General features: G+C 39.2%; 1 protein-coding gene across 4 annotated transcripts in view; it reads right to left on the bottom strand.

The window, feature by feature from the left end:
- The window catches only part of alk (ALK receptor tyrosine kinase), a 541,946-nt gene that overhangs the window by 55,288 nt on the left and 459,836 nt on the right, over positions 1-26,822 (bottom strand). For all 4 annotated transcript variants that reach the window (XM_047345720.1, XM_047345721.1, XM_047345722.1 and 1 more), the window contains 5 exons: positions 21,588-21,716; positions 19,584-19,687; positions 17,039-17,211; positions 14,511-14,605; positions 1,647-1,766 (listed from right to left, as the gene is read on the bottom strand). In XM_047345720.1, coding sequence (XP_047201676.1) covers positions 1,647-1,766; positions 14,511-14,605; positions 17,039-17,211; positions 19,584-19,687; positions 21,588-21,716 — 621 coding nt within the window. The remainder of the gene's footprint in view (positions 1-1,646; positions 1,767-14,510; positions 14,606-17,038; positions 17,212-19,583; positions 19,688-21,587; positions 21,717-26,822) is intronic.

Below are 26,822 nucleotides of genomic sequence, written 5' to 3'. Positions count from 1 at the left end.
GTCCTTGTGCAATCATGTACCCCAACCCTGGTTAAAGGAACTTGATTGATCACCATTAGAGTGATCACCTCTACAAAAATCAGGAGTTTTGACAGTTTAGTGGTCTGGAGCATTCAGCTGTACTCTAGACCACAATGCCAGGGTGGATAGAAATCAGCAATGACCTTAGATAAAAAATATATATTTCTGACTGTAAATGTTTGGTTCTCTTCACTTTTGTATTATTATACACGTTCAAACAAAGTCTCATCTATGAATGGTTGTAAGCCCATATGTAAGTAACTTTCCAAGCAATTTGAAATTCAGAAATTTCACTTTTTTATGTCTCTAAGCATTGGTGCTCTGAGCTTAGGGTAAATTTGCTTGGACATCCACTCTTGGAAAATTTGGCAGACGTTTTAAATGTTTTTTTTTTTGTCAGCATTTATCCTTCCTCGTAAAATAACAGACTTTAAATGGTTTGGAAAAGGCCTTATAACTCAAATTGATAAGCAACAGCAATTGCTTCTCTAAGGTCATTGCTGATGTCTTCTCATCCCAGAAATGGGCAGTCACTCAGCTGAAGGTTCCAGAGCAGCATAAAGCTTCAAAACTCCTGCTGTAATAGAGGTGAACACCAGTGATGATCAATTATGCAAATGCATTTGATTAATGGCACCTTGCAGCAACTTTCCCTCTCAAATCAATGGAAGCAGGAGGGTGTAGCTATTTATTCATATCTGTTTTTTTTTGTTTCCAAAGAATTAACAGTATATAATCTATTAAGGGTGTTTTTAAACTTCAGATAAAACTGAACTAATTGCAGAACCAAGCAAAGTCCATAATGTTTTTATTATTAGGGTGCACTTTATTTTTGAAATGTTTAATAAAACCTGGAACATGTATACCTGTTTACAGAAACAGTGCTGGGCAGCCAGTTATTGGTCAGGATCTTGGCATTTCTTTATATAAAAGCCTGACTCATTATGTTCCTCTTGTGCAGCTCAACATGCATGTTGGATGTGATGTTTCCTCTGTGCTCAGCAAAAATGACAAAGATGATCAGCCTCTGGCCAATGCATTTGGACAGCATCACTTATCGATAAATGTGTTAGAAACTCTTCCTGACAAATAAAATCAACCAGAGACATTAAACTCTAAGGATATACTCTCTGATAACTTCTAGAGGAGAACTTTCCAGAAGTTCAAAATGTACTTCAAGTACTTCAAAGCTTTCTGCTGGTGAAAAATATTTCTGAGAAGGTTTCATGGAAAAGTAACTAACTTACAGCATACGATCTACAAAATAAGGCTTTGTTTGTCTTTACTCTTTTGAAGTAGGGAATTTACAGAGTGAGAAATTGTCAAGTCAGTGCAGCTGACTCCACTGACATTCTCTGGAGACAAATTTGAAGATTTTACACTTCAAAACTGTCCGTCCTTCTACATTTAATGCCGGAGGAGATCAGCTCAGCTTTCGAACACAGAGTACACCAGTAGGGGGCACACTTACTTTGTTGCAGGCCACACATTGACACCATACCAAGCAGGACAAGAGTATTTGCGGCTCATTAAAGAGTATAAGCATGAGTGTGCAGTAGAGAGCACATTTCCTTCTCATTTACTCATATATGCGTCTGATTTGTTGCAACACAACTCACACTTACTGTAATCTGCGGTAGTGGGGTCCACGGCAGGGCTTCTGATGGAAGGCAGTGAAGTCTTGGTGGTAGGTTTTAGTGGGAGCTGGGTTATGCTGGTGGCCACTGGTGGAAACTCCCCATTGGCTAAAATTAAACAAAAGAAACTCATCACACCCAGGATAGATCATAAACACCATCCCAGAATTAAGTCTTGCAGGCAAAACATTGCCTGCTTGTCTACAAGGGGCAAGATAAAACATCTCCTTATTGGGACAATAATAAACTACTTTGCCAAACTATTCACTCATCTGCCTTCAAACATATATACACGTATATGTATATGTGTTTCCTGTTCTTATTACAAAGTGTTTAATATGATGTTGGCCCAGCCTTGGCTATTAATTAAAATTTCTGGGAACGTTTGACCATTTTTACACAAGCTTATCTGTGAGGTCAGACACTGATGTTGGACGAGGAAGCCTGGCCTACTGTCTAATTCATTGCAAAGACATCCTGTGGGGTTGACGTCAGGACTCTGAGCAGGTCAGTCAAGTCCTTCCACACCAAAGTTGTTCATCTAAATCATTATAGACCCTGATTGTGGACTGGTACACAGTCATGCTTTATAATTTGCTCTTGTTACAGTGAAACATTTACAACACTTATAAGTTAATCTTCTGAGTTGTTTATTAAAGGAAATACTCTGAGGATACATATAAAATGTCAAGATATGATATGCATCATGAAACACAAACACATCTTTTCATCCAAGTTTGGGAAAAATGTTATTCAGAGCCAAAGTTTTGAAACCCTCAAAGGTTTTGCTCTTTTAATATCTAACAATGGTGTAATTAGTTGCTATTTGTTTACATGTGCCTCCCTGTTTCCCAAGAGAAATTGATTTAATTTAGTTAGATTCTCTTACTAATAGTTTCTGTTATACAAAGTCCTAGCTCAATACTTGAATATCAAGAAGAGTTGAAGAATCCCTTTTCTTAAAATAAACCACTTCTAGTACGTTTTACAGGAGTGATACCAGGATGGAGCGGCCGTGGGATAGTCAAATGGAGCGTCATACGCAAACGTGGGCTCTAAACATAGACTTATTGAAGGAGTTAAGCTGAAAACTGAAGCTCTTGAGTTACTGCTCCATCTATTTTCCAATGCCCAACATACAGTTATTAGATATGATTATGACCTGGATACAAGATGCACAAATGGGCTTTCTAAATATTTAAAAAGTCCTACATGCAAGTAATTTGTGACCACCAACAACTTCAAAAATCTGTTTCAAAGCTAATCATGATAAAGATCAAAATCTTCGGTCTCTAGCTGGTGACTGGAAAAGGAAATCATCCTTGCATCTGATGGGCTGCTGTGGGTGATGCTGGATGTCGCACATTGTCCAAGATGTGTTTCCAAAACTTTATTGGTGCTGACCTTTGCTTGATTGAGCTCAAGATGTCAAAGTTTAGATCATACTTACTTTGCTTGACCCATTTCTTTTTTGGTGCATCACAGACCCTCCAGTGTGCAGATCGCTGCTGCCACAACAACTTGTGTGTCAGTCGTTTAGCGCTCACTCTGCATGCATGGCTGAACTGCTGCAGCCTGGACTTGTTTTTCAATAGTTTGTTGCACCATCATTCTCAGATATAGTCATTTCATGTGGGGAGACTCCAATTATCTGACAGACTCTGCATTTTAAAAAACTCAAGTTTGGTTAAGTCTTATTTGAGAATGATCCAGATCCCAAATCTGTAAATAAGGATGGCTATTAGCAAAGTGCAGATGAGGTGCATCCTTATCCTGAGTAAGATGAAAATCAATCAGACAGGTAGCCAACAGGCAACCATTAATTGGATAACCCTACAGAGGGAAAATGGAAAACATTTGACAAATTTACAACTTAGTCTCACAGTCATTACATCAGAAATCCTCCTGAGGAAACAAAAATGCAACTATTTATGTCCTAACAATGCACAGCTTCTTTAGAAAGAAGGAACATGATGTAGGCTCAGACAAACATGAAGGACAATATTGTTGTGGGCATAGTTAGCTTCTGCAGGGACTCAGAAATCACTCAGAAAAGAACTGCAGATGCAACAAATACATCACAGTCAATAGTGAAAGTAATCTTTTCTTGCACATTTCATGGCCCAGGCTAGAGATTAGGGTTTAATATGTGACAAAAAGCCAACCTGAAACATACAGTCGTGAAAGCGCAGGAGGGATTTAATGAAAATGTAGGTTCTGGAGTGATAAGAATTTTAACCTGGTGGAACATCTCTTTAAAGACTGAAAATATCAGTGTACTTATTGTTTTCAATGCAGCCTAGTTGAGCCTGTTTTTGCTTGCTCTGTCAGTATTAGAAGAAACTTCCTTAGTAAATTTTCCACCCATATCACGCTATGAAGAGACCTCTGGGCAGGACTCCCTGGAGGAACTAGACACTCAATGGCCACTTGATTGAGTACACCTTGTTTGTACTAGATTGGACCCTATTTTGCCTTTAGAAATACTTTGTTGATCTCAGTCAAAGTATTAAAGAGTCATAAATGTTCCTCACACATTTCTATCCATTTTGACTTGATAGTTTTATCTGATGGTGTTTTATCCTGCTGAAGGGAGCCATCATAAGATGGGTATACTGTTTTCATACTGAGATTGACCTTTCAGCAACAATACTTGGTAGACTGTGGTGTTTAAAAAATGCTTTGTTAGAACTAAAGGGCCCTAAGTGTGCCCACCCCATTATATCACCACAACCAATCTCAAATGTTTTTTCAATGTAGATTAGATTCATACGTTTATGCTGTTTACACCAAACTTTATGCTGTTTACACCAAACTGACTCAATGTCATGTTATGATTCTGTGATAATGGTAACTTCAGTTTCCTGTTTTTAGCAGACAGGTGTGGCACCCGGTGTGAGGCAATAAAGCTAATTCTGATCCTTAAGTTGCTGCCAATTGATTGGCTGACTTGCTATTTGTGTTAGCAAGCAGTTAAAGCAGTGTACCTGGTGAATGTATTTTCTTTCTATCTTTGGAAACCCCCAGGTGGAGAGTGTCGCCTGGGGTTCTGGGTTTTCCTCCCGGACCTATTACCTCCGCGACCGGATCTCAGACAAACAGAATACAAGGGTTGGATGAATGTATCACTGCTTTGTTGGTAAAAAATAGTCCCTGACAGCGCAATTACTAATACCACTGCTAAGAGCTGCATATTTCTGCTCTAAAAATTTGACCTGTAAACATCCTTATCTTACCTATATAGAAAACCTTGTAAACTAGGCCATTCCAGCCTAAAGATAAGAAATACGTTTTTTACAATTCATAACGTGATTAACGGTAAACTCCTTCTGATTTCCCATTTTTGCAGAACAATCCATGATTACCCTGTAAAGCAGGCCATTTCCTAAAACCTTTGAACAGTGGATCAAACAAGATCTGGCTCAGTGTTGCATCACTCTGAATGACACTCCAGTTCTTGTTCATTATCTGTTTAATTATTTCTACCTCTGTACAGTGCCGTACTCGATCTCAGAGTGTTCTGTTTTTGTAATTTTTGCCCTAGTTTCTCATTTTTAATTATGCTACCTGAACTATCTTTTCTTCTCACAGATGTAGCTCCAAACTTTCTCCCCTGACCATATATTCTGCCCACTTGTTACTGCTGACCAAATGGTATATTTTCTTCAAGCCACCCTTGACTGTTCCCATGCTCATTAAGGTATTATCTCTTTAAAGTCAGGAAATGTTTTCCAGGATTTTATGGAGTTATTAATACTGGAGCAGAGAGACAGGCAGGCTCAAATTAAGATAATTTTTCTTCTGCTCAGTAAATAATGCAGAAGGATGATATTGTGATTATTTCAGCCACAGTCGGACTGTCATAGTTCTTCAGTTTATGAATAACTAGACTGCTGTGCTCTGAGCAAAAAGTTGAATGATGCAAACAATAAACTTTAAATGATGCTTTATATTCATATGACCCACATATTAAGACCCATTCCTATTCTGCATATGGATTTACCCATAGAGAGGCCAATTATATGGCTTCTGAAGTTAATTTGCATTTTATAAAGAAAGAGCACAGTGAAGGTTTGCTGCACAGCATAGCGCCAAGGTGGCTGTTCGCACTGCAGCTTCATGTTACTCCCCACAGTGCTGCCCTGTTTGGCAAAAAATTATTTTATGGTGTACATAGGTATTTTTCTATTTTACGCCACAAATATTTATAGAGTAACTAGTTGCAGATTTATATTCCACCAGAAACCTTGTGACGAGCAAATGGTGCTTCTGAGATGCTGGAAAACAGTTCCAGAAGCTCAGCATCAAGCTGAAACCTAACTGTGAGTTCCTTAATTGCAATGAGCTTTTGATTTGCCCACAGTGTGTCATTTGCCTCCTTGGTGAGAACAAATCAGGCTTGCTTTTTTGTCCCTCTTCCATCATCACGTCAGCATCAGGGGAGAAAAACAAGACTTTTCATCTTTATCTCTGTAATCATTTTAGCACAACAGCACTCCCGCTTTTCCATCCCGAATCCCCCGTCACCTCAGACAGAAGTCTCACCATTTGTGACAATATGGCAGGGGGGCTCCCTCAGCAGCAGAAGCTTTAGAAAAACGTTCACTTTGGGGCATAGCTGGACTTGGTCAAACCAAAACCTGCTCTCTTTGAATTACTGAAAACTATTAAATATTAACGTACAAATGAGCTGAAACTTCGACCCTTCTTCTGGGAAACATTTACCATTCAAAGATCGTTTAATCATAAATCCTCATTTCGGTTTTAAATATGCAGCTTTGGACCCGATTACCTTGACTGAGGTCTCTGTTGAAACTGTCCTGTGGCAAAAAAATAAATAAATAAATAAAAAAAAAAAAATATATATATATATATATATTTGTCTTCAAATGTTTGAAAAGCCTAACTGTGCTTTTATTATTTCAAATGTGGCTGCAAAAAAAAATCGAAATCTCATTCCCTCGCACTGTAATCCACACACAAATATGATTGCTTAAGACTCTGCTGCTCATGAGCATTGATACAGATATAGATTACGTGCAGCAGATGAGTGATTGCAGTGGCTGTTTGCACAGGAGGACGACTCTTTGCAGTAACGTCTTTGTGTAACTAAGAAACTAAGACCTGTAGATGTGTTATGGGTTGACAATGAATTCACCAACTCTTTGAATCTTCAACAGAGTTGCGAAAATAGTTGCCTACATTGTTATTCTGGGCATGGCAACACGCTGCAGCATTGGTATGCGGTTGCAGCAGGAACAGGAGCTCGTTCAGGTCCACCGCAGAGCTGCTTGATCCATAGGGCAGGGCATCAGCGGCCGTGACTGTCGCTGTTCATTAGTATCATGTTAGAAGCTACCTGAGGCGCCCCAGAGGCCTGCTACAGGGGGGATGGGAGGTGGGTGCACCTTGTTACCACCCAGGCACATCTCAAAATGTCTCAAGTCTACAACAGTTCTGACAAGCAAACATAGGATGATACCAGAACGGCTGGGGGGGTTTATGGAAATTATGGGGTTAATAAATACTCAAACAGCAATTTAGATTTGTTTTACAATACAAATAGTGTTTTTAAATAAGTTTAAAAATCCATATTTAATTCAATGTCAAACATATCCATTTTTAAACAAATACTTCTGAGACCTCTTATAATCATTTCATCCTGGAAAAAGAATGGTTTAGATAAATACCAGAGTTGGTATTTTGCTTAAAGATCTCTTAAACTGAATTATTTACTAATGCCCTCTAGTGGCGAATCTAAGTACTACAGGAGGCCAGTAACGGTTATTAAAATGTCCAAGATTGCTGCAAGCAACTGCAAAGAAGCAACGATTTCATGATATCATATTGGACTCCATTGGTTCTCACATTTAACTATAAGGCAAGATTGTTTTCTTCCTAGCATATAAGACCTTCATCTAAAACACGTATTTTATATTTAGTCTGATTTGATGATCTGAACCTTTAAATGTGACAAAAAGCAGAAATAAGAAATCTATAAACCTTTCAGAGCTATTTTACCACTACCAATTACTTCCAATTACATTATTACAACTTTAAACATCACTTTTTAAATCTCTGTGCACAGTATTGCAAAAAACAAAATTTCTATCACTGTAACTGTGTAAAAAGTCATCATGGTTTATTTAAAATGTGAGGAAAATATTCAAAACCAATGCTGTATATGTTACCTTGATGTTATGCATGTTTATGCCAAGCGGTAGGGGTGCCCCAATTCTTTTGTTGCGACGTGAAGAAAAAAGATGTTGCCGTTTGGTCAATTAAATGGACATTTTGAGGTCTAATTTAATATATTCTTGTGATTACATTTTGTATCGTTGTACTACCTTAAGCATATGAAATAATGGTGTTCACCCACATTTGTTACAGACTATATTACTACACATATGAACATATGAACCTGCCGATGTTGCATCAACTTACATAAAAAGGAACTGTTGGCTGTATTTGTAACCTCGATGTAAAATTAGGAGCTGGGTGTCATTGTGAACAAAATAAGGAAGCAGCTTTGAAAAAAAACCCATAATTACAGAATGGGAATGCCGGAAAAAAAACGGTAAGGCTTTAATTATAAGAACTCGTAAAGGAGAAGAGGACAGGCAAACATAAATCCTTCTGTCTGGTAATTGATAGCTGACCTTTTATCCACTGTTCATAAAGCTCATGTAAAGTTCACCCCAGTCTTACTTTGACCTGCAGAAGTATTTGTCGATGTAAAGTCCAGACTTTGCTTGGAGATAGGCCCATCTCCACACTAATGTATGAATGTATTACTACGCACTAACTATTGAGGAGATACTGGATAACTAATTCATTGATTAAGTTATGAATGAGGCCCCAGGTATGAATTAAACAGTTTAATCAGCCCAACAGATGTTCACTGTGAATGCACTGAGAGTTTGCAAAATGTCTGCGCTTACCGAATGTTATCTGGATCTTTGTTTCTTATTGTTATCATTATTTTTATTATTCTGTGGTTGGAAGCAACAACATTTCACTAAAGTCAAGAATCAACCAAAGTTCTGTTCAGAAATGAATTAATATTCTTTCAGTGTTGACCTTCCAGCGATTTATCTGAGCCATTCTTTTTCAAACGTATGGCTCCATGCTGATGCACCCTCATTACTAACATGCCCTTTAACAAATGCACCTCGACTGTACAGTTTTTGCAGTTTTCAACAAGCTTCTGACATAAATTTAGTTGTGAATTCAACCAACATTCTTGGCAGAATTGGTAAAGTTCCTTACAACATGGAACATGACTGGCTGTATACCATAATGAACACATTTCCAACAGGGCTGAGTTTGGAGCCTTAAGAAATATATTCCGGTGGATTAATCTTATACTCCTTTATCTTCTCGTAAGCCAATTTTCACATGTGTTTGGGAAAGTTTCAGCCCTCTGCTTGATTTGGCTAAATGGGGATGCAAATATCTTGTAGTTATGTAAAATAGCTGTAACAAATTTTTTTTGAAGTCTGCAGTTGTTTAAAATTGGCTCCAAAAGATTTTATGAACTAGTCTAAATCTGCACTTATCCCTCTTAAATCTTGCGAGTTAGTTACACCTCCCTATTGTTCTGACTATTGGTCAGTCCAGTAAGTTTTGTCAAACAAATCTTTTTTTATGCTGCAGCAAGAAACAGCTGCAATGAATGCTGATCATGAAGTTGACCTTTAGCACCACCTATTAAAATTATTATTGTGTATTCTAGCTTGTATGCATACTTTTGACCATGTTTACATGAATACATCTAAGATGAATTTAAACTTATTTCTTTGTTGTATTATATAGTAAAATTTCTGTGGAAATAACTGATGGCACACATTAACAAAGAGAAGAATGAACTTCCTGCACTGTCTAACCCAATAAACTAATTTCATGATGCTGGTTGAAAATAAAATGCTAAACCTGACAGCCAGGTCCAACACCTGAAGGGCAACCGATGCATCACTTTGATTTTCAAACCATATATTACGTCCCAGCACGAACCCAAGATGTGTAGGGTAGCAGAAACGGATGGCTGATCCTCTGCCTAATAAGTTCCCGTATGTTTTCCCACCAAAACACATTACAGGGCTGCGTCACTCAGCCCAGAGATCCATCGTGTTCATCAGTCACAGTAATCACTCTTGGAAATTACATCTTTTGGAGTGCCTGCATCTCACATCGGCTGTTACGGACATATAGGCAATAAAAAGCGACTGTGTCAAGTACGGCTGCTGGTAATAGATACGGGCTGCGAGATGAGGAACTTTCCATCTGGAAAAAGAGCAAAACGAGAATAGATGATCCCTCACAGTGTTGACATTCCGGAGGACATAAAACATGAATTGGCACACAAATATTTCCAGGAAAATGTCATGTGTTTAAATAAAAAAGTCCTTGGCCTGGTAAGGCTGGGTGATGGAAAATAATGATGACCCCTCCTTAGGTAGCTGGTCACATCACATTCAGCTGATTAACTATGTTGAGATTGTGCCTGTACTGATTAATCACAAACATAATCTGTAGCTGATGTTAGAGATGAAAACTGGAATATAGATAATGGCTAAACAATTTCTAACATATCTAAAATCTAACAGTTTTTGGCACAACAAACCTCAACCTCCTGATAGGATCAGTGTAATAATTAACCTACAAGCATCAGATGATGTACGAGTATGAGACTGCCATGTCCCTGCCCTTCAGAAAATGATACTTCACCACTGCTCCATCTGAGCACCGCTCTGTCTGTTAGAGTTATATTCGGCGCCGGAGATGCTTGAGTCATTACTATTCTCATCACAGTTCAAACAGGTTCCCTCCGATAGGCAGAGGCGGGGGGGAGGCTCTGAACTCCTAACCTTTCATTCCTATTCTTACACAGCTGTCATAGCTCTCATGTGTTCGTACCAATAAACCGCCTCGGTTATAAAACAAAAATATCTGGAGAGGTGACTCGAGACTTGACCTTTCTAAGCTAGCAGTAAAACACTGGAACATAAACCCTCATCAATCAGCCAGAAACAGCTCTGACATTTTTAACACCAAGTGAGATGTTCTTAGAGAAAGAGCTTTTAAAGGAGTATCATTGTGTGTGATTTCTATAAAGATTTGCCAATGTATGCAGAGCCTATTCTGCAGAAGGTTTAGGAAAGAGCATTCCTTGAAAGTGCTACAGAAGTTTTGTCATCTTTAGTAAAACTAACTTCCCTTGGCTTGCATTGTACGGTTGTAGGCTGTATAATAGAAGAAAATGTGCTAAAACTGGCAATAGTATTAATTCATATGTTAAATTTGGACCACAAATCTAGCATGATGTTTTACTTTGTTTTAATATGATTAAAATGCAGAAGTATTGAGTGAAAAACTATTTACAACCAATAGAATAACAATGTAAAGAACTATATTTAGTAAATGGAGTAAACATCATCTGGACTTTGACTGGGCCATTACTGTTGCTTGGGTCACTTTCATGCCTTACAACCCAGTTTAGTCCAAGCTTCGGGTGTCAGAAAGACGGATTATCATTTGACTCTAGTCCCCGAGGTGTCCATATCCCGTGGGTGTAAATCATTACCCCTCCACTACCATGCTTGTCAGTTGGTATGAGGTGATTGTGTTGATATGCTCTATTTGGTTTTATAAAACCATTTGGCTGTACATTACAACCAATCATCTCTTCTTTTTCGGTGTCATCTGTCAAAAGGACAATGTCCCAGAAGACTCGTGGTGCATTCAGATGCAACTTTGCAAACCTAAATTGTATTACCATGTCCTTTTTTTTTTTTACCGTGTCCTGTCCGGCTGAGAAGCACTCAGAATTGTTGTCTGAGTGCCAGGAAAAAGCCCAACAGATTGACTTTCACAAGTGGAGCATTACAGCCAACGCTTTAAAGCTCCGCTTGATATTCATAAAAAGACACTTTATTAGAAACTGCTTTGGGATTATTTCAATTGTTACAGACACTGAGACAGAAATGGAAAGGAAAAAAAAGAAGCATGAAAGAGAGAAAGAGGGGCAAAAAGGAAAAGGGGAGAGAAGGAGAATAGAATGGAGGAAAGAAAGAAGGATGAAGAGAATACAAGATAACACCCTGCTTGCTTCTACACCTGCAGAAATGTTCGTATTACCAGCCTTTTTAATGAAAGGTGCACGGTACTTATGAATGCAAGATGTATTTAGTGGTAAATGCGGCTCAATTTAGAGGTGTATCTGTTAACACCTGAATCTAAACACCTGTGGGTTTGAGTGTGAGCGCGCATGTGCATACAGGGTTTCTCTAAAAATATAAAAATATGCAATAGTAAATGTGAGGAGCCACAGACCCGCCCCCTGGACCTGGGACAGATACAGAGGAGACCCAAGCCACAGATATCCAAAGGTCCCCACTGCGCCACCCCCAACCAGGACACAGATATTGAACACATGCCCCCCGAACCCAAACGCAATGAATCACCCCCCCCCAACAGCACATGGGCACACTCCCACAGGAGAACCTCGTCCCCGAAAGGCCGACGAAGCATCACCCACACAGTGCAAGCTCCACACACAGCCCTGCTCCAAGCACCCCTGCCGCGTCCCCCCCCCACCACACACCGCGCTGTGATAGCAAGGTAAGGGCCCCACGCAATACTGTCCCAGCCCCCGCTCACAGGGCGCAACAGGGCAGACACCATCGAGCACCAAGCTCACAACAGAATCCCTGACCCCACACCAAGACGGGAGAAACTCACCCAGCAAGAGGTCCCCGTCGAGCGGCAAGCACTTGAGGCCGGCGTCCCCCACCCCACCCTGCCCCCACAACCACACCACATCACTGCCACTGAAACGATAGCGCAGGTAGAAACATTATCCAGCTCAGCTCTACCATCGCCGCTCAGTCAATCCAGATGCCAGTGACCCCACATCCAAGAAGAGGACACAACCCCCTCACTCCACACGCTGCAGTCCCCCATGCTACCCCTTAGCCCACCACACCGATCCCCCCACAGACACAACAGTCAGCAGAGAAGCACACTGCCAAGCCCACCCAACCATTCGGCCACCGTCAGCAGCCCCAACCCATCAGTCCGTGAGAGGGAAACATGCACCAGCCGGGTAACTGGGCCGGGCAGGCCAACCGCTCCAGGCCAAGCACATCTCATCAGCCGCCCCAGTGCGGGCACAAGACATGCTCCGCCGCCCTACCCACCTGACCGCCAACTGTAGCCTGCGCCCAGCCAGGGGCAAGAGCCACAGGAGGGAGCATTGGAGGAAGGCCACAGCAACACGCCAAGGACCGGGCATTCTGCCAACCCCACACCAAACCCTGGAGGAGCCCCAGGATGCCGGCCACCCACCTTCCCGCACAGCACAGCACACCCCACTGCACCATGCAAGCTGGCCAGCACCTCCATCAAAGCGAAGCCACATCTCAATCAACACTGCACACTGCCCGGCCAAGACCCCTCACCGGAGCCCAATGCCTCCCCAACCGACGGACCGGGTACCGAAACCAGGGGCCGAGATTCACGGCAATCTAAACGATTCCGAGAGGCCCGGAAAGCCAGCCCCAGAACCAGACAACCGCCAAGACCCGAACCTCAACCCCAGCCCAAATCCCGACCAGAAGACCTAAAATTATCTTTCAACAATCGTTTTGTTAACTGCAGGAGTGCTAGGCGACTGCTGTAGTTTTGTGAGGGGCTTCCTTTTATATGATGAAGCCCATGAAACAAACAGCTGCTCTGATTTGCCAGAATCAGCTGTCTTCTCCACATAAATCCTCAAAGCTCGTACAGGGCAGAGCGCGTGCAGCCGTTCATCTCCTGAGAGGAAGATGGTGGAGGGTAGAAAACCATTACCTTAAGGGGACAGCATGGTAGAGCTGGGTTAACAACCTTCGACCTCATCTTCCTTCGGATCAGTCAGTGGCGCAGAAGGGTCAAGCTGGTCACCCCAACTGGCATTGGACAAAGAGGAGTCTCCCTCATCAGTTAGGGTGAGCACTTGTGGCGGGGGAATGACTACCTACATCACAGAATCAACCTCCAACAAGCTATCTTGTCACACTTGCCACACTAGGCTGACATGAAGCACACACAGAATGAATATCGGGCCCATATATGCTGTTGCCACATATGCAGGTTATAGTCGGTGGCTTGACCTTCTCTATGTTTAGTTCGAGTGTAAGCTTCACCGCTTCGTAAGCTCCATTAAGAGATGAAGCAAAAAGATGCAGCTAGTTTGGTGAACAGATATAGCTGAAGTTGTTTAGTGATTGACCAGGGGTAAAAAAAACTCAGAAGTTGGACTGTTTGTTGACATTTCTCAGAGTATCTTATGACATTAAGGTGAATTCACATATACTTTTTCTGGGACCATTGACACCTGTGGTAAATGATTTCCAAAAATCTTTCTCACTCTATGAAGATGGACTTTCATCACCTAGAACTTCTTCTCAGATTGGTGGGTAATAATAAATGCTTCTCAGAGATCAATTCTGATGCCTTGGAATTGCGTTAACACACACCTTTATGCATCAGACAAGAAAAAATACATCTTTTATGGATGGAAATTACTCGCTAAAGAGTTAGTTAGTATCAACTTCCTGTCACTTCCCCATCTTATTTCCAAGGTTTGACTTACTTCTTAATGCACTTCTGCATTTTAGTTAGAATTGTCTTTCATTTTTTATTATTCCTAGTAAAACTTTTACAAGAATTACAAGAAGAGATGTTTAAATTTTAATGAGATTATCATTTTTGCCTGAGAAAGCCAGTAAATCAAACACTGTCAAACCATTTCTTCAACACAGCTAGGGACTGAAAGCAAGACTGGAAAAAGAAGATTTTTAAAATACTCACATGCCAGGAAGCAGTCCATGCTAAAAGAGATGTTGTCAAGAAAGATGGCTGAACCTGGTCCAGGTCTATCTTCTGCACTGAACAGGAGCCAAAACCTGAGGAGCAGCAAAGATGATTTAACAACCAAAACAACTTTGAAGCTCATGGATGAAGAATGTAGTCTTTTTGTGCTTTAGGAGATAATTGGTTTGGACGGTGTGCTCTGTGTGCTTTCAGACATCTCAGTTTCTATTGTTAACAACATCCTGCATTTTCTGCAACTCTGTGACTTATTTCATGAAAATGAACTATGGTTACACAAATGGAAAGTATGAAATGTAACTGAAACATGTTTAGGCACTCTGTAGTGACCATGAACACTGAAATCTGCCCTTTTACACACATTTAACAATCTTCTCTAACTACCATGAAACGCCTTTGCTGGACACTTTCAGTTAGCCAAATGACCTCTGTCACTAACTTTGAGCAGAATGAGCAGTCGGTGTTACACAGCTCTGCAGTTAAACTGGATTTTACTTATATTTCAAATACAAATAAACTTTCTCAAGACTCTTATAATATTGTTTAGCTTGACAAGCATTTCTACAGCAGTCTCTCTGTGTATTGTCTGCGGAGTATGTAAACAACAAACAAGCACTACAGCTTAATTTCAGTGTGAAGTTCTCCACACCACCGACGGGTGGTACATCATTTAGTGATTTTTTTCAGAGAATATTTATTGGTATCCAATTCTGTTCTGGAGTGTTCCAAAGTAGGAAACCACTAAAGCCAGCTGATATATCCCTCCCCACCATAGGACAATCTTAACGAACGTTATAACAAATGCTGAGAAATGGATTGGCGGAAAGCCATAGGACCCAGTCTCTCAGAAGTGACAAAACAAGATCAGGGCTTCAAAGTGATAAGAGCAAGTTCTGATGCTTCTCCTGAATCGTTTCTGAATTGAGAAACCAATGTATCAATGTTTCTTGGAAATTTGAATCCCATCTTGTTGAGGATATTTTGATATTATAACTTTAAATCATGATACAAGCTCTATGTTTAAACTCCAGATGGAGAAATGAAACATTTGGACAAAAGTTAAACATCTTTTTAGCTCAAAAAATTGTAAAATTTAAGTTCTTCTTTAGGCTGCGGCTCAAGTGGTAGGAGTTTGTCCTGTAACCGGTGGGTTGCTGCTGCTCTGTCCATCTCAATTGCTGTGTCTGATAGTGGTCACAGGACTCGGTGGCGCCTGTGTATGGCAGCCGCACTTCTGTCAGTCTGCCCCGGGGCAGCTGTGGCTACAATGTAGCCTACCACTGTTTGTTTGTAAATGTGTGCATGAATGGGTGAATGGCTGATTGTAGTGTAAAGCACTTTGAGGTAACTGGGGACTTGATAAAGCACAATACAAGCAGGCCATTTACCATCATTTACCATTTTCTCTCCAATTTAGTAGAAGAAATGAAGAATTACTGTTAGTACTGTATCTAATTAAATTTGTTTTTTGGTTTAATTTTATTAAATTACGAATTTGGCCTTAGAATGATTAGAGAAAAACATAATCACTGATCTATGTGCTAATATTCTGACCGATGAAATAAATCCTAGTTAGGATAAATGTCCAAAGTCTATTTGCTTCTTCAATTTGGTTAAGAAAATACCCACTGAAGAAGAAAGTCTTCGTCCTCCATAAACTCTACATCAAATGCTCAACAATTAATTTTAATATAAAGATTTAATCAGTCCCTCATAGACAGTAGAGGGATTTCCTATGTCGATACAGTTAATATTTCACTTGGTAACAGTTTTATATGAAAATTATTACATTCAGCAAACTGTCTGCTGATTCTTGACTTTTACCTACACTTTAGGTGGCATTTCTGTTTCTATTTAAGCCCTACAAAGGTCACTGAGCAAAGTCTCGGAGGTTCACCCGGTGCTTACGGACATGACATTCAAATCAAAAGCACAAGCACAGCTGACTACATAACCCAGGAATCAAAAATTAATCACTCTCCGAGGAGCGGGATTATTGAAGCTTGAAAGAAACCCTCAGTTAGGCAAACAGAGATGAAATGCCCTTTTCTGGGGTGCCTCTTTGTTTGATTTGTTTTAATTTCTCTTTTCTTGAGGGGAAACTAAGGCCAGGGCTAATTGGAAGGCAAGCAGAATGGAGAGAGTTTTGTATATTAGTTTCTATTCACTTTGTCACAGACAAGTTGAATTAAAAGAGAGGAGAGTGTCTTCTTTTACAGATGTACTCATTGGAAAGTCCATTGTGGAGGCCCCAATGGGATTAATTAATTTTGTGAGCTGAGGGGAAGCAGTTCCAGAAAAATTAAAGAAAATTCCACCTGCAGCGTGCGAGGAAGCAATGAGCATTTGTGTGACAGTGTCAGAGTCATGTTTGTATGAGATTCAGATGACTTATCTGCTCCTAAGCATTTAAAATAGAGCTGACAGTTTGACGCCTGCAGACAATTTAACACACTGCTTTGTTGCAATCACAACTGTCTGTCATGAGGTGAAACAGGTGAGGATACCAGTCTGCCAGCCCGTAAAGAGGAAGTGTGATGAGCCTCCAGCCTCTTTCCGATTTGGGCTCGCTGGCCGAGTGCCACAGCCTGCGCTGCTCATCCAGGCCTGTGCTGTTCTCCACGATCCACAAGGATAACGAGTCCCTCTGTGAGCCTCCGGAGCAGAACCAGAACCTCACCTGTTGAAGTGAGAGAAGATTTCAATTTTTCTGTAAAGTCAAACGTTTACAGTGGGTGTTAGTGCTTGTCATCAATTTCACCTTGTTGTATTTTGTAACTTACAGTCATGACAAGGTTTCTTGTATAAGAATATAAAAACCTGTTATTTCCCAGCTCAGAAAGGATAGATAATCCCTCCAGTGAGTTCTGGGTTTGCCACCGTTTCTTCTCACAGTAGGATGTGGCTGGAAAACCTCCAAAGGGAAGCACCCAAGAGGCATCCTAAACAGATGCCTAAACCACCTCGACTGACTCCTTTTGATGCAGCGGTGCAGTGACTATCCAAGCTTAGAGAGGATGACCGAGCTCATCCTTGTCTTTAAAGATGAGTCCACTCTACAGCCTCAGTGTAGCAGCTCATATCTGGAATCTTTATTTCAGTCATGACCCATATCCCATGATCATATGTGAACCTCAGGGTCTCATCTTTGCTTTTTGAAGATTATGTGATTCTGTTAGCATCTCCAGGTCATGACCTTCTGTGTGCTCTGCAACAGTTTCCAGCAGAGTGTAATGCAACTGGGATGAGAGTGAATTATTCTAGGTCTTTGGATCTCAACTGGAAAATAGTAGATAGCTCTGCATCATTCTAATGTTCATAAATTGGTTGAACAGCACATCTCAGACATGACTTAGCATAAATTGATAAGATGCTGTGCTCTACCAATAAACTTATTTGAAAATCAAACAACACAATTTGTCACAGCAAAGTTAAATTTAGAGCTTGTGTCAATGTTCCTTTCAGGCCCAAGTAAATATTTTTATTTCACTGTTTAAATGGAAAAAGCTCTGACTCAAGCTTGCTCACTAAATGCACCACATTCAGGCTGTGTGATAGCATTATGCTTGTGGATAGAAGGCTCAAGCTCTTATCAACCATAAGAGTGCTTGTTGACCATCAAGATTGCAAGCATTGTAAAGCCATGAAAGAAAAGTTAATCTGTCTCTTATAGCCTAAGCCAGCATCCTGAACAAAGTTGTCCAGGAGTGGAGAAGTTGATTCAAACAGAACAAATTAAGCCTAAGATGACGTATAGACAGAGCTAATCTTAAATGTTGTCTCTTCTTTGGCTGCTTGCCATAAAGCTCTGAGGTAACAGTGTAGTAGGGGCTGCATAAACCACGGCTCACAGATACCAAGCTTCTCTTCTGTACCCTGCAATACATATGCATTTTATTTAAATGGCTAAAAGCAAACTTTCTGTTTGTTTTTAACCATTTAAATCATATAAAAGCGCAGACATTTTCAGTGCACCATATTCTCTCAGAATGCTTGTTTTCGGACCCTTTGACCCACATATCTACCTCTTGGTTCTATCCATTCTGCATCAAGCTCTAACCTCTAGTTTACTACCGTTCCTCCATGCAGAAATGTTTCAAGCAGCACACAAAGGGTGAAAACGTTGCTGTAAAGGTTATGGTGCAGAGCAGAAATAAAAACAAAAAAAGCCTTGTACCACAGGCTATAGCAAGTACACTACTTCTTTACTGCAAAACACATTGTGGTTTTTTAAAAATGCATGGATTTTACAACATTTTAAACTTCACGCACTGTCTTCTTTCTTTAAAGTTTGAGTCTCTGATTACATTTATAGTAAAATAAGTGATTCTAGTGGCATAAAGTATTTCTATAAAGATTAAATATATACATTTTTACAGTTTTAGGACTCTATCCATGGTTTACGATGGTTACAAACATTAACATTAACGACAAACTTTAAACTGGACTTCTTATTGCTTTCATTTGCCACACCTCAATTAAAGAACGATTAGTTGAGTGAATGACTAATAATTGGCCTGTCAACAGATTTTTCACCTGAGCATCTCCACTACTTACCAAGGGCCTCTATGTTACTTCTATTATTAAAGCTTGCTTTAAAGAGGATGAATACAAATGCATGCCACACATTTTAAAGTTTTGTTGGTAATTAATTCTGAAAAGCATGTATCCTTCTGTGTTTCCTTCCACTTTATATTTATGCTTCACTTGAGGCTAAAATTGTATAAATGCCAATAAAACACAATTGTGGGGGTTATTTGAAAAACAATATTGAGAATTTCAATGTGTATGAACACTTTTGAAAGGCACTGAGGATCCATATTCCTTTTATTGCTAAAAATGATTTAAACGTCAAAGAAATTGCACAATATCAGACAGCATATTACAACAAATTAATAAACTTGTGACATAGTTTAGCATTAGCACTAGTATTAGCATCAGCAAGTAAGGTTTAAACTACAGGAAACAAACAGCAATGGATAAATCTGACTCGGGTTTTATTGTAAACTGCTAATGCAAGAAAGGAACATAGGAAAAACCACAGGGGCTCACCGTGCATGGGGAGTTTCTGAGAGGAGGAGGGAAGAGAGGACTCTTCAGTAGAGCTGAGTCACGCTGAGCTTTGGATTGGCCTTCCTCTAAAGTTAATGTTGTCCCTTTGCAAAAACACGTGCATAATAGAGAGATAAAGAAATACAATATTAGAAATCAGTTGTAGACTCAAAATGAAGACAAAATTAAAGTCTCAAAGAGTTGAAAGCAGATATTTACATACACTGTTTAAAGAAAACATTAAATCAGACAAATCTTTTCTTGTTTTAGATCAGTTAGGATGACCAAACTTATGTAGATTTCCTAAACACCGGAAACATGAGAGAAATAACTTTTCAAATTCATGTTTACAAACATTTTCTCTGTATTTTTGATCCACTCCTCCAGACAAAACTGGTGTCTTACACCATCAGGTTTGTAGGCCACCTTGCTTTCACACACTTTCTCAGCTCTAGGACTGAGACCAAACTTTTGTGATGGCCACTCCAAAACTCCATTTTGTAACTATTTAGTAGTATGCTTCTGATTCATTGTAAATTTGGAAGACTCATTTATCCATAAGCTGGGATTGTACTTTAAAATGTTGATACAATTTTTCTACCTAATGTGCTTTCCTCATAATTCTATATTTTGTAAAGGACACCAGTCTGTCCTGCTGCAAATAATGCACACCATGATGCTGCCACCACCATACTCTGCAGTTTGGATGGAAAACTCAGCCTTTTCCTCCAAATGTAACAATGGTCATTATGGCACTTCAATTTGGGTTTTATTACAACACAGGACATGTTTACAAAAGTAAGGTTTTTATTTGCAAACTATAATCTGCTTTTGGAGTAATGGCTTCTTCCTCTCTTAATGGCCTTTTAGCTAATGTCAGGAAAGGACTCATTTCACTGCAGATAATGAAACGTCAGCTACAGTAAGTAAGTAGTAACAGCTTCAGCCAGCTTCTTTACTAGGTTTTCCGCTTTTGATCTGGTATTATTATAAAGCATATTTTGAAATAAAGCATTCACATCTTCTCTTTCCTGGAAGGTTTATGACTGGACATTCATATGCTGTTTTTACTTGTTAGAATAGATGAACTTCGCATCTTCAGGCATCTGGAAATTGGATTTAAGGTTGAATCAGACTTGCCAAGGTTTGCAATTTTCTTCCTGATACCTTGGTGGATTTCTTTAGATTTTGCCATGATGTTTAACAAGGAAGCAGCGTGTTTGAGTTGCTTCCGTATAATACATTCACAGCTAAAAGCCTCAAATAAAATAAAAGCCTCCAAAAACCATGGCATCATCACCAGGGCTTTCCCAAACTGTTTAAAGGCATAATAACAAACATTGGAATTAAAAGAAAGTAATAATAAAAATGTAGAAAACAGTAATAATTTTGTTTATCAAGTCACTTAAAACAACAACAGTTTCATCTTATTTAATGTCAGACAATGAAAAGAAAAATGGCAAAAAGTCTTCATATCATGTATATAAATATCTGGTTTTAACTGTATGTAGTAGTTTTAAAAAAGGTTATCAGTCTTACAAACCCCATTTTGTTTTAAATCTTTGTATTATTTTATTTGTTCATACTTTTGTGCATCACTTATGAAGCTTAACGTTTTCAAAGAAACTCTTCAACAGTTACTGAAGTCAGTCACTGCAGGGTTGAAAACAATAGATTTATTTACTCCTCAGAAATCACTACAAGCATTTTCAGAAGACCCCTCAGAATAAGGACAGCACTCTATAGCCTCCAAAACCCAGAGGGATTCTGTTTGTTCCAGTGTTGTGACCTCTGATAAAGGCTAGATACTGTGTCTGGTACATCTGAAGTCTCAGTTGTTCCAAATACACAGAGTCACAATGTTCAAGGTTAGCTTTGTGTTATTTTAAAGTTTGAAATTCCCAATATTGTTTGGAAGGTCATCTCAATAAGGTTAACCTACACTTTTCAGAGCCTGCAAATGAATGTTAACATCATTAGATCCGACACACAGGTGATACAGACCTGATGAGGGGCAGCTCTGTCTGGTTCCTTTGGATGGGGATCGTCTCCAGGAAAGGCTTCGGCCTGGAACTGGCTGCCAGCTGCAATCGCCCTCCTCAAAAGAGCAGTAGCTACCATTGAGAAAGTGTCCTGGAAAGAGATAGGAGAGAATGTCTCAGTGATTTATATATAACAAAACTAGACGGAGTAAACGTTAGACCGTCTGAGAGGAAATGAGATGTGAGGATCTAATGTCAGTGAAAAACACCATGAGGATCAGAAAACTGACTGAAAATGTTTCAAAAAGAAGGTGATTACCCCGGCATTGTGTTTTACATGTTTACTAGACTATGAGAAAAGATGTGAGCTGAAGGGTTAAAGTGTCTGATACACTGGTGCATCTTCCAACCCGTGCATGCGGTAAGGAAATATGGTTCACAACCGACCAAACAGGAGATCCTGGATGCAAGCAGCTGAAATGAGCTTCCATGGAAAAGAAATGGGATTCTGCTTAGGGATGAGAACAGGAGTACCATCATGCCGCTGCTTGTCTGTGGCATCATATTAGACTACTTCCTGAAAGCTTTCAGTTGGGACATGTCCCATTAGGAGCCCCCAATGCAGACCAGAAAACACTGGACAGGCTATATGCATTGATCAGGCTTAATATTATGACCACCTGCCTTATAATGTGTTGGTTCCCCTCTTATGACCAAAACACGCCTGATCAGTCAAAGCATGGACTCCACTAGAACTCTGAGCTTGGAGGCCAAGCCATCACCTCCTTCTTATGCTCTTCATACCATTCCTGAAACACGTGTCCTTTGTTACAGGGTTCAGTTCTGATGCTCACACTGTTGGTGCTTCCTGTGGTTGATGGGTCAAAATGGCAACATTGACGTGTCTGCAGCCCCCTACACAACAATCTGTTTTAAAATGTGTATTTCTGACACCTTTGAAAGTCTCAGAAAACAATAATGTTAGTTTCTTAGGACGAGCATCAACCCCCTTCCAGAATCTGAGCTACAGTAGCCCATCCACTGGATTGGACCACAGGCCTCAGCCCTTGCCCCTACGATCATCAAACACAATGACCCTGTTCAGTGGTTCACTATTCCTTCCTTGGACCAGTTTTGGTTGATGCTAACCACTGCAGACTGGGAACAGACCATATGAGATGCACATCTGGAGATGCTCGGACCGAGTGGCTTGGCAATCACAGTTTGGCCCTTGTCAAATTTGCTCAATCCTTGCTCTTGTCCAAATTTCTAACACATCAAATGTGAGGACAAAATGTCCACTAGCTGCCTTATATGTCCCACTCACTAATAGGCAGGGATAATATTATGTCTGAGCTGTGTATTGCCCCACTAGGATCTCCCAGAACAAGTTGGAAAGTCTTGGTGGGAAATGGGAAACCTGGAGTTCCCTCTTGAACCTTTTACCTCCATGATCCAACTCAACCAGGAACCAAAAACACAACTCTAACAGAAGAACATTGATGAATGTAACAATATAATGTTATGCAAAGGAACAAAAAGGCTGTGGACACTATACATTTTTATTTTTGGATGGATGGACCACTTCAGCCTTTATCCTCTGCTGTTATACGTTAGAATAGTTAAAAACAAAAATAAATAATTTAAAAAGGACCAAGTCAGAAAGATCTAAAAGTACTTCCACCAGCAGAGGACCTTGCAGTTCTGCAAACACTTATCGCTCCCGATGAGGTAATAACACAATTTAGTTAAAAGCATTCCACTCTGCATTCATTTAGTTATTGACAGCATTAGTTTCAGGAAAGTGATCCACTTCTTGTGGAACAGAGTGATGCAGGTTTAAGTGCAGTTTAAAGTGTTCTTTTGCACCCATCTGACGTAAAGTCAGTAAAACGCAAAAAGCCACTATTTAGCCTGAAGAGATTTAAATGTTTATTCTAAAAGCTAAAAAATTTGAACTTTTCTCTTCAAGGACCTTTGAAGTGAGTTTGTAAAGAATAAGTTTGGTCACTTGAAACCCTGTTAACTTTCTGTGGTTTAATTTTGTTATCTGCAGATCACAAACCTCCCAGTGTTACTGCTGTTTATCTAACACTGTTTTAATTGCAAATTAATTTCACTTGAAGCTGTGTGATACTGACAGAATGAACATTCATAGCAGCTCTGTAGAAAAAGATAGTGCTTCTTTTACTCATTGCATTTTCATTTCTGGAACCAACAGGGAAACAATCAGGAGTAAAAGAGTGATCATGTGATTTCTTTTACAACATACATTGTATTAAAATGTGTTTTTGCCTTAATTTAAATACATTTTTCATTTGTTTATATTTATTTCATTTCTTTATATTTTATGGAATGTAACAGCAGATAGTCAGAGCAACATTTACTAGTATACATTCAAACGCTCAAAGAAGTGGACAGAAGTATAAACTTATATTAAGCCACCGCTTCTCCTGCTGCATTATTCCCATCACTGCTAATTCATTAGGAAAAACACACGTGATTTCATGCAAAAGTATAATCCAAAACAAACATTTCTGTTGTCTTCTCATTCCACAAGTTTGGTATCAGTCTCCCCTGTTTCAGCTAAAAAAATATATCTGATTTTTATTAAAGGCCCAACGTATAACGTCCTCTTTGTAATGACTAGATGAGGGATCATCCCCTGGATCATCCATGATAATTCCTGAAATACAGAAACTTTTTTTTTGTTCTAATCATCTGGGTTTGATGTCATATTTTCCATTTTGAATATTTTCTGGTAGTTGGTTACTTTTAGCTTTAGACATTATTAGAGCCGTTTATAGTAGGTTTTCATAATTTTGACTGTATAAACAGTGGATAGTATGGTCCAGGTTCCAAGCCCTGTTAATTACCATTAATTGTCTTGTTTGAACTACAATTAATCACTGTGATGTTGTTTTGTAGTTGTTTCCAAAAACCTCTGCACAGTAATTTCAAATTAGAAAATTTTATTTAATTTAATTTGCCCTGTAATTGCTCAGATGTTAAAAGAGAAATGTCTGTTATAATAGCTGAGTTAGGAGAGAGAAAGCATACACGATCAATGGAGTCCTCTGGCGATTGTGGAGGCTCTGTATGAACACTATAATCAACCATAACATTTAAACCACAGACAGAGAAAGTGAAGAACATCAGTCAGAGTCAGCTGGGAAACCTGAAAATAAAAACAAATAGTAACTTACTGCTTTTAACATTTCGATTAGCTAGGTAAATAATAATTTCATCTAAATTTAATAACACAGCATAGTTCTCTTTTACGTGAACATAATATCAAAACCAAACCTTCGGTCTGCAGCTTCAAAACCTTTTTTTAAAGTTAACTTTTTGACAATCACGCTTTTATGTAAAGATTGTTGGATTTGATGCCTTTTGAAAGATCATGTAGTAGAAATCATAAAGTAGATCTGCAGATTAACCAATGAGGTCAACCAAAGCTTTTCTGTAAAGGTAATTTTATTAAACCAATATGTTTTCAGTTTAAAACACAAATGCCTTATGTTAAAATTATGCCTTTTAAATATCTGTCCCAAGAGAAAACAAATCAAACGTAGAATTTCTCCATAAAAAATACACGTTGTAAAATTCATCTCTCACTTTGTCCTATATAAACCAGTCACTATGAGATGATATTCATAAAAAAGTCAGAGATATAACGTCATTCATGCATACTGTATGAAAAGAAACATCTGGGATGGTTAAGTATTTATAAATGTCACATTATTAAATTCGGCTTGTGGGGCTGCAAGGTAACAGGCCTTGCCACTCATCACTGCCTCAGCATTGGGTAAGTTTTTATTTCTAATGAAAACAAATAACAATCATGCAGACTATAGATAAACTAAAAATAAACTTCAGCTGTTCTAGCTGGACTTTGCACAAGTGCTGGTTGTGTTCTATACGTGACAATAATCTGCTGTATTCTTCATAGCTCAGGACAAAGGTGAAAGGCAGGAAGACAAAATACATTTCCTCGACAGAGGCCATCCAGGGCTGACAAACAATTGTTACAATTTGTATGTTTGACATACAAAAAACACAGTTTATCACCAATAGAAAAATTCCACCCACAGTGAAACATGATGGTGGCATCATGACACGATTGACCTGAGAGTTTTGTCAACTTTGATGAAATTAAGAGAGGTTCCAAATGATTTTGAGCCAAAACCTTCTGGGGTGTACTTGGAAGCTGAAGAGGGATTTTACCACAGGCCAAAAATCAACAAAATAATGGCTTCATCAGACAGGCTTGCAATGATGTAGCTAGTGTCCAAAACTAAGAGACACTCCGTGGAGTCATCTGAAGCTGGCTGTGGACAATAGATGTGGGCAATTTGGAGTCAAACTGTGTCATAGGGATAATCTCCTACCAAAGGAAACTGGATGGTGTTTTAAAATCAGAACTTCCTTAAAGTATTAGCTTAAAGCTATGCACAATTCCGTCAATTTTTCACACTTACAGATTTGTTTTATTTTGTTGTTGAATTGCACAAAAGAACTGCATGTCCCATTAAAGGTTAATGACATTTCTGAAATGATGTTTCCTAGTAATGACGGCAGTAAATCAGCTGCTTTGGTGAGTGAGACTTTTGCAGCAGTTCAGATTTTATTGCACAAACAATCTGAGTGAAAATCACAGGGACCTAGAAAGCTCCATGGGATATTTGCTTAGCTGAGGCAAAATACTACAAACATGATTTAAACTGAACAGAAACCTTTAGACTTTGGCTACCCGAAGAATTTCAGGACTTTGAAGAAGAAATTATTAGAGTTTTAGATTTCCTGTTTTGCTTTTGGAGTGAAGAAGTGGCATTTAAATATTGAAGTTACCATCTGACTTGTGATTTGATCTATCAGGACGGCTGTTGATAAATCAGGCTTTAGGTGTCATCGAGAGACGGGACATATTTTTCCATGATCAATAATTTAACCTAACTCAGATGTCAACGTCAGGGTGACGTTCAACTAAAAATAGAAATCAATTAATCAAAATAAAAAAAATTAAGCAGTAAAAGGTTTTGAGCTGAATTTGGTTTGAAAATAAACTACATTATATTTATACTTTGCATTTACAATAAAATAAATTGCTAAGAAAAATTATATTTTAATTGGATGTTAAAACAAATAAAATCAGGCATGTAACTGCTGTTCTTACATATTTTTGGTACATATGGTAATCCTGGAAAGACCTTCCTTTGCAAAGATATATCCTGGTTAAATAAATGCAAAATAAATA

The sequence above is a fragment of the Girardinichthys multiradiatus genome, chromosome 19, assembly GCF_021462225.1.
Source record: "Girardinichthys multiradiatus isolate DD_20200921_A chromosome 19, DD_fGirMul_XY1, whole genome shotgun sequence".
NCBI classification, from domain to species: domain Eukaryota; kingdom Metazoa; phylum Chordata; class Actinopteri; order Cyprinodontiformes; family Goodeidae; genus Girardinichthys; species Girardinichthys multiradiatus.
Note: the sequence above shows the minus strand (reverse complement) of the source record. Positions and strands in the feature narration are given on the sequence as shown.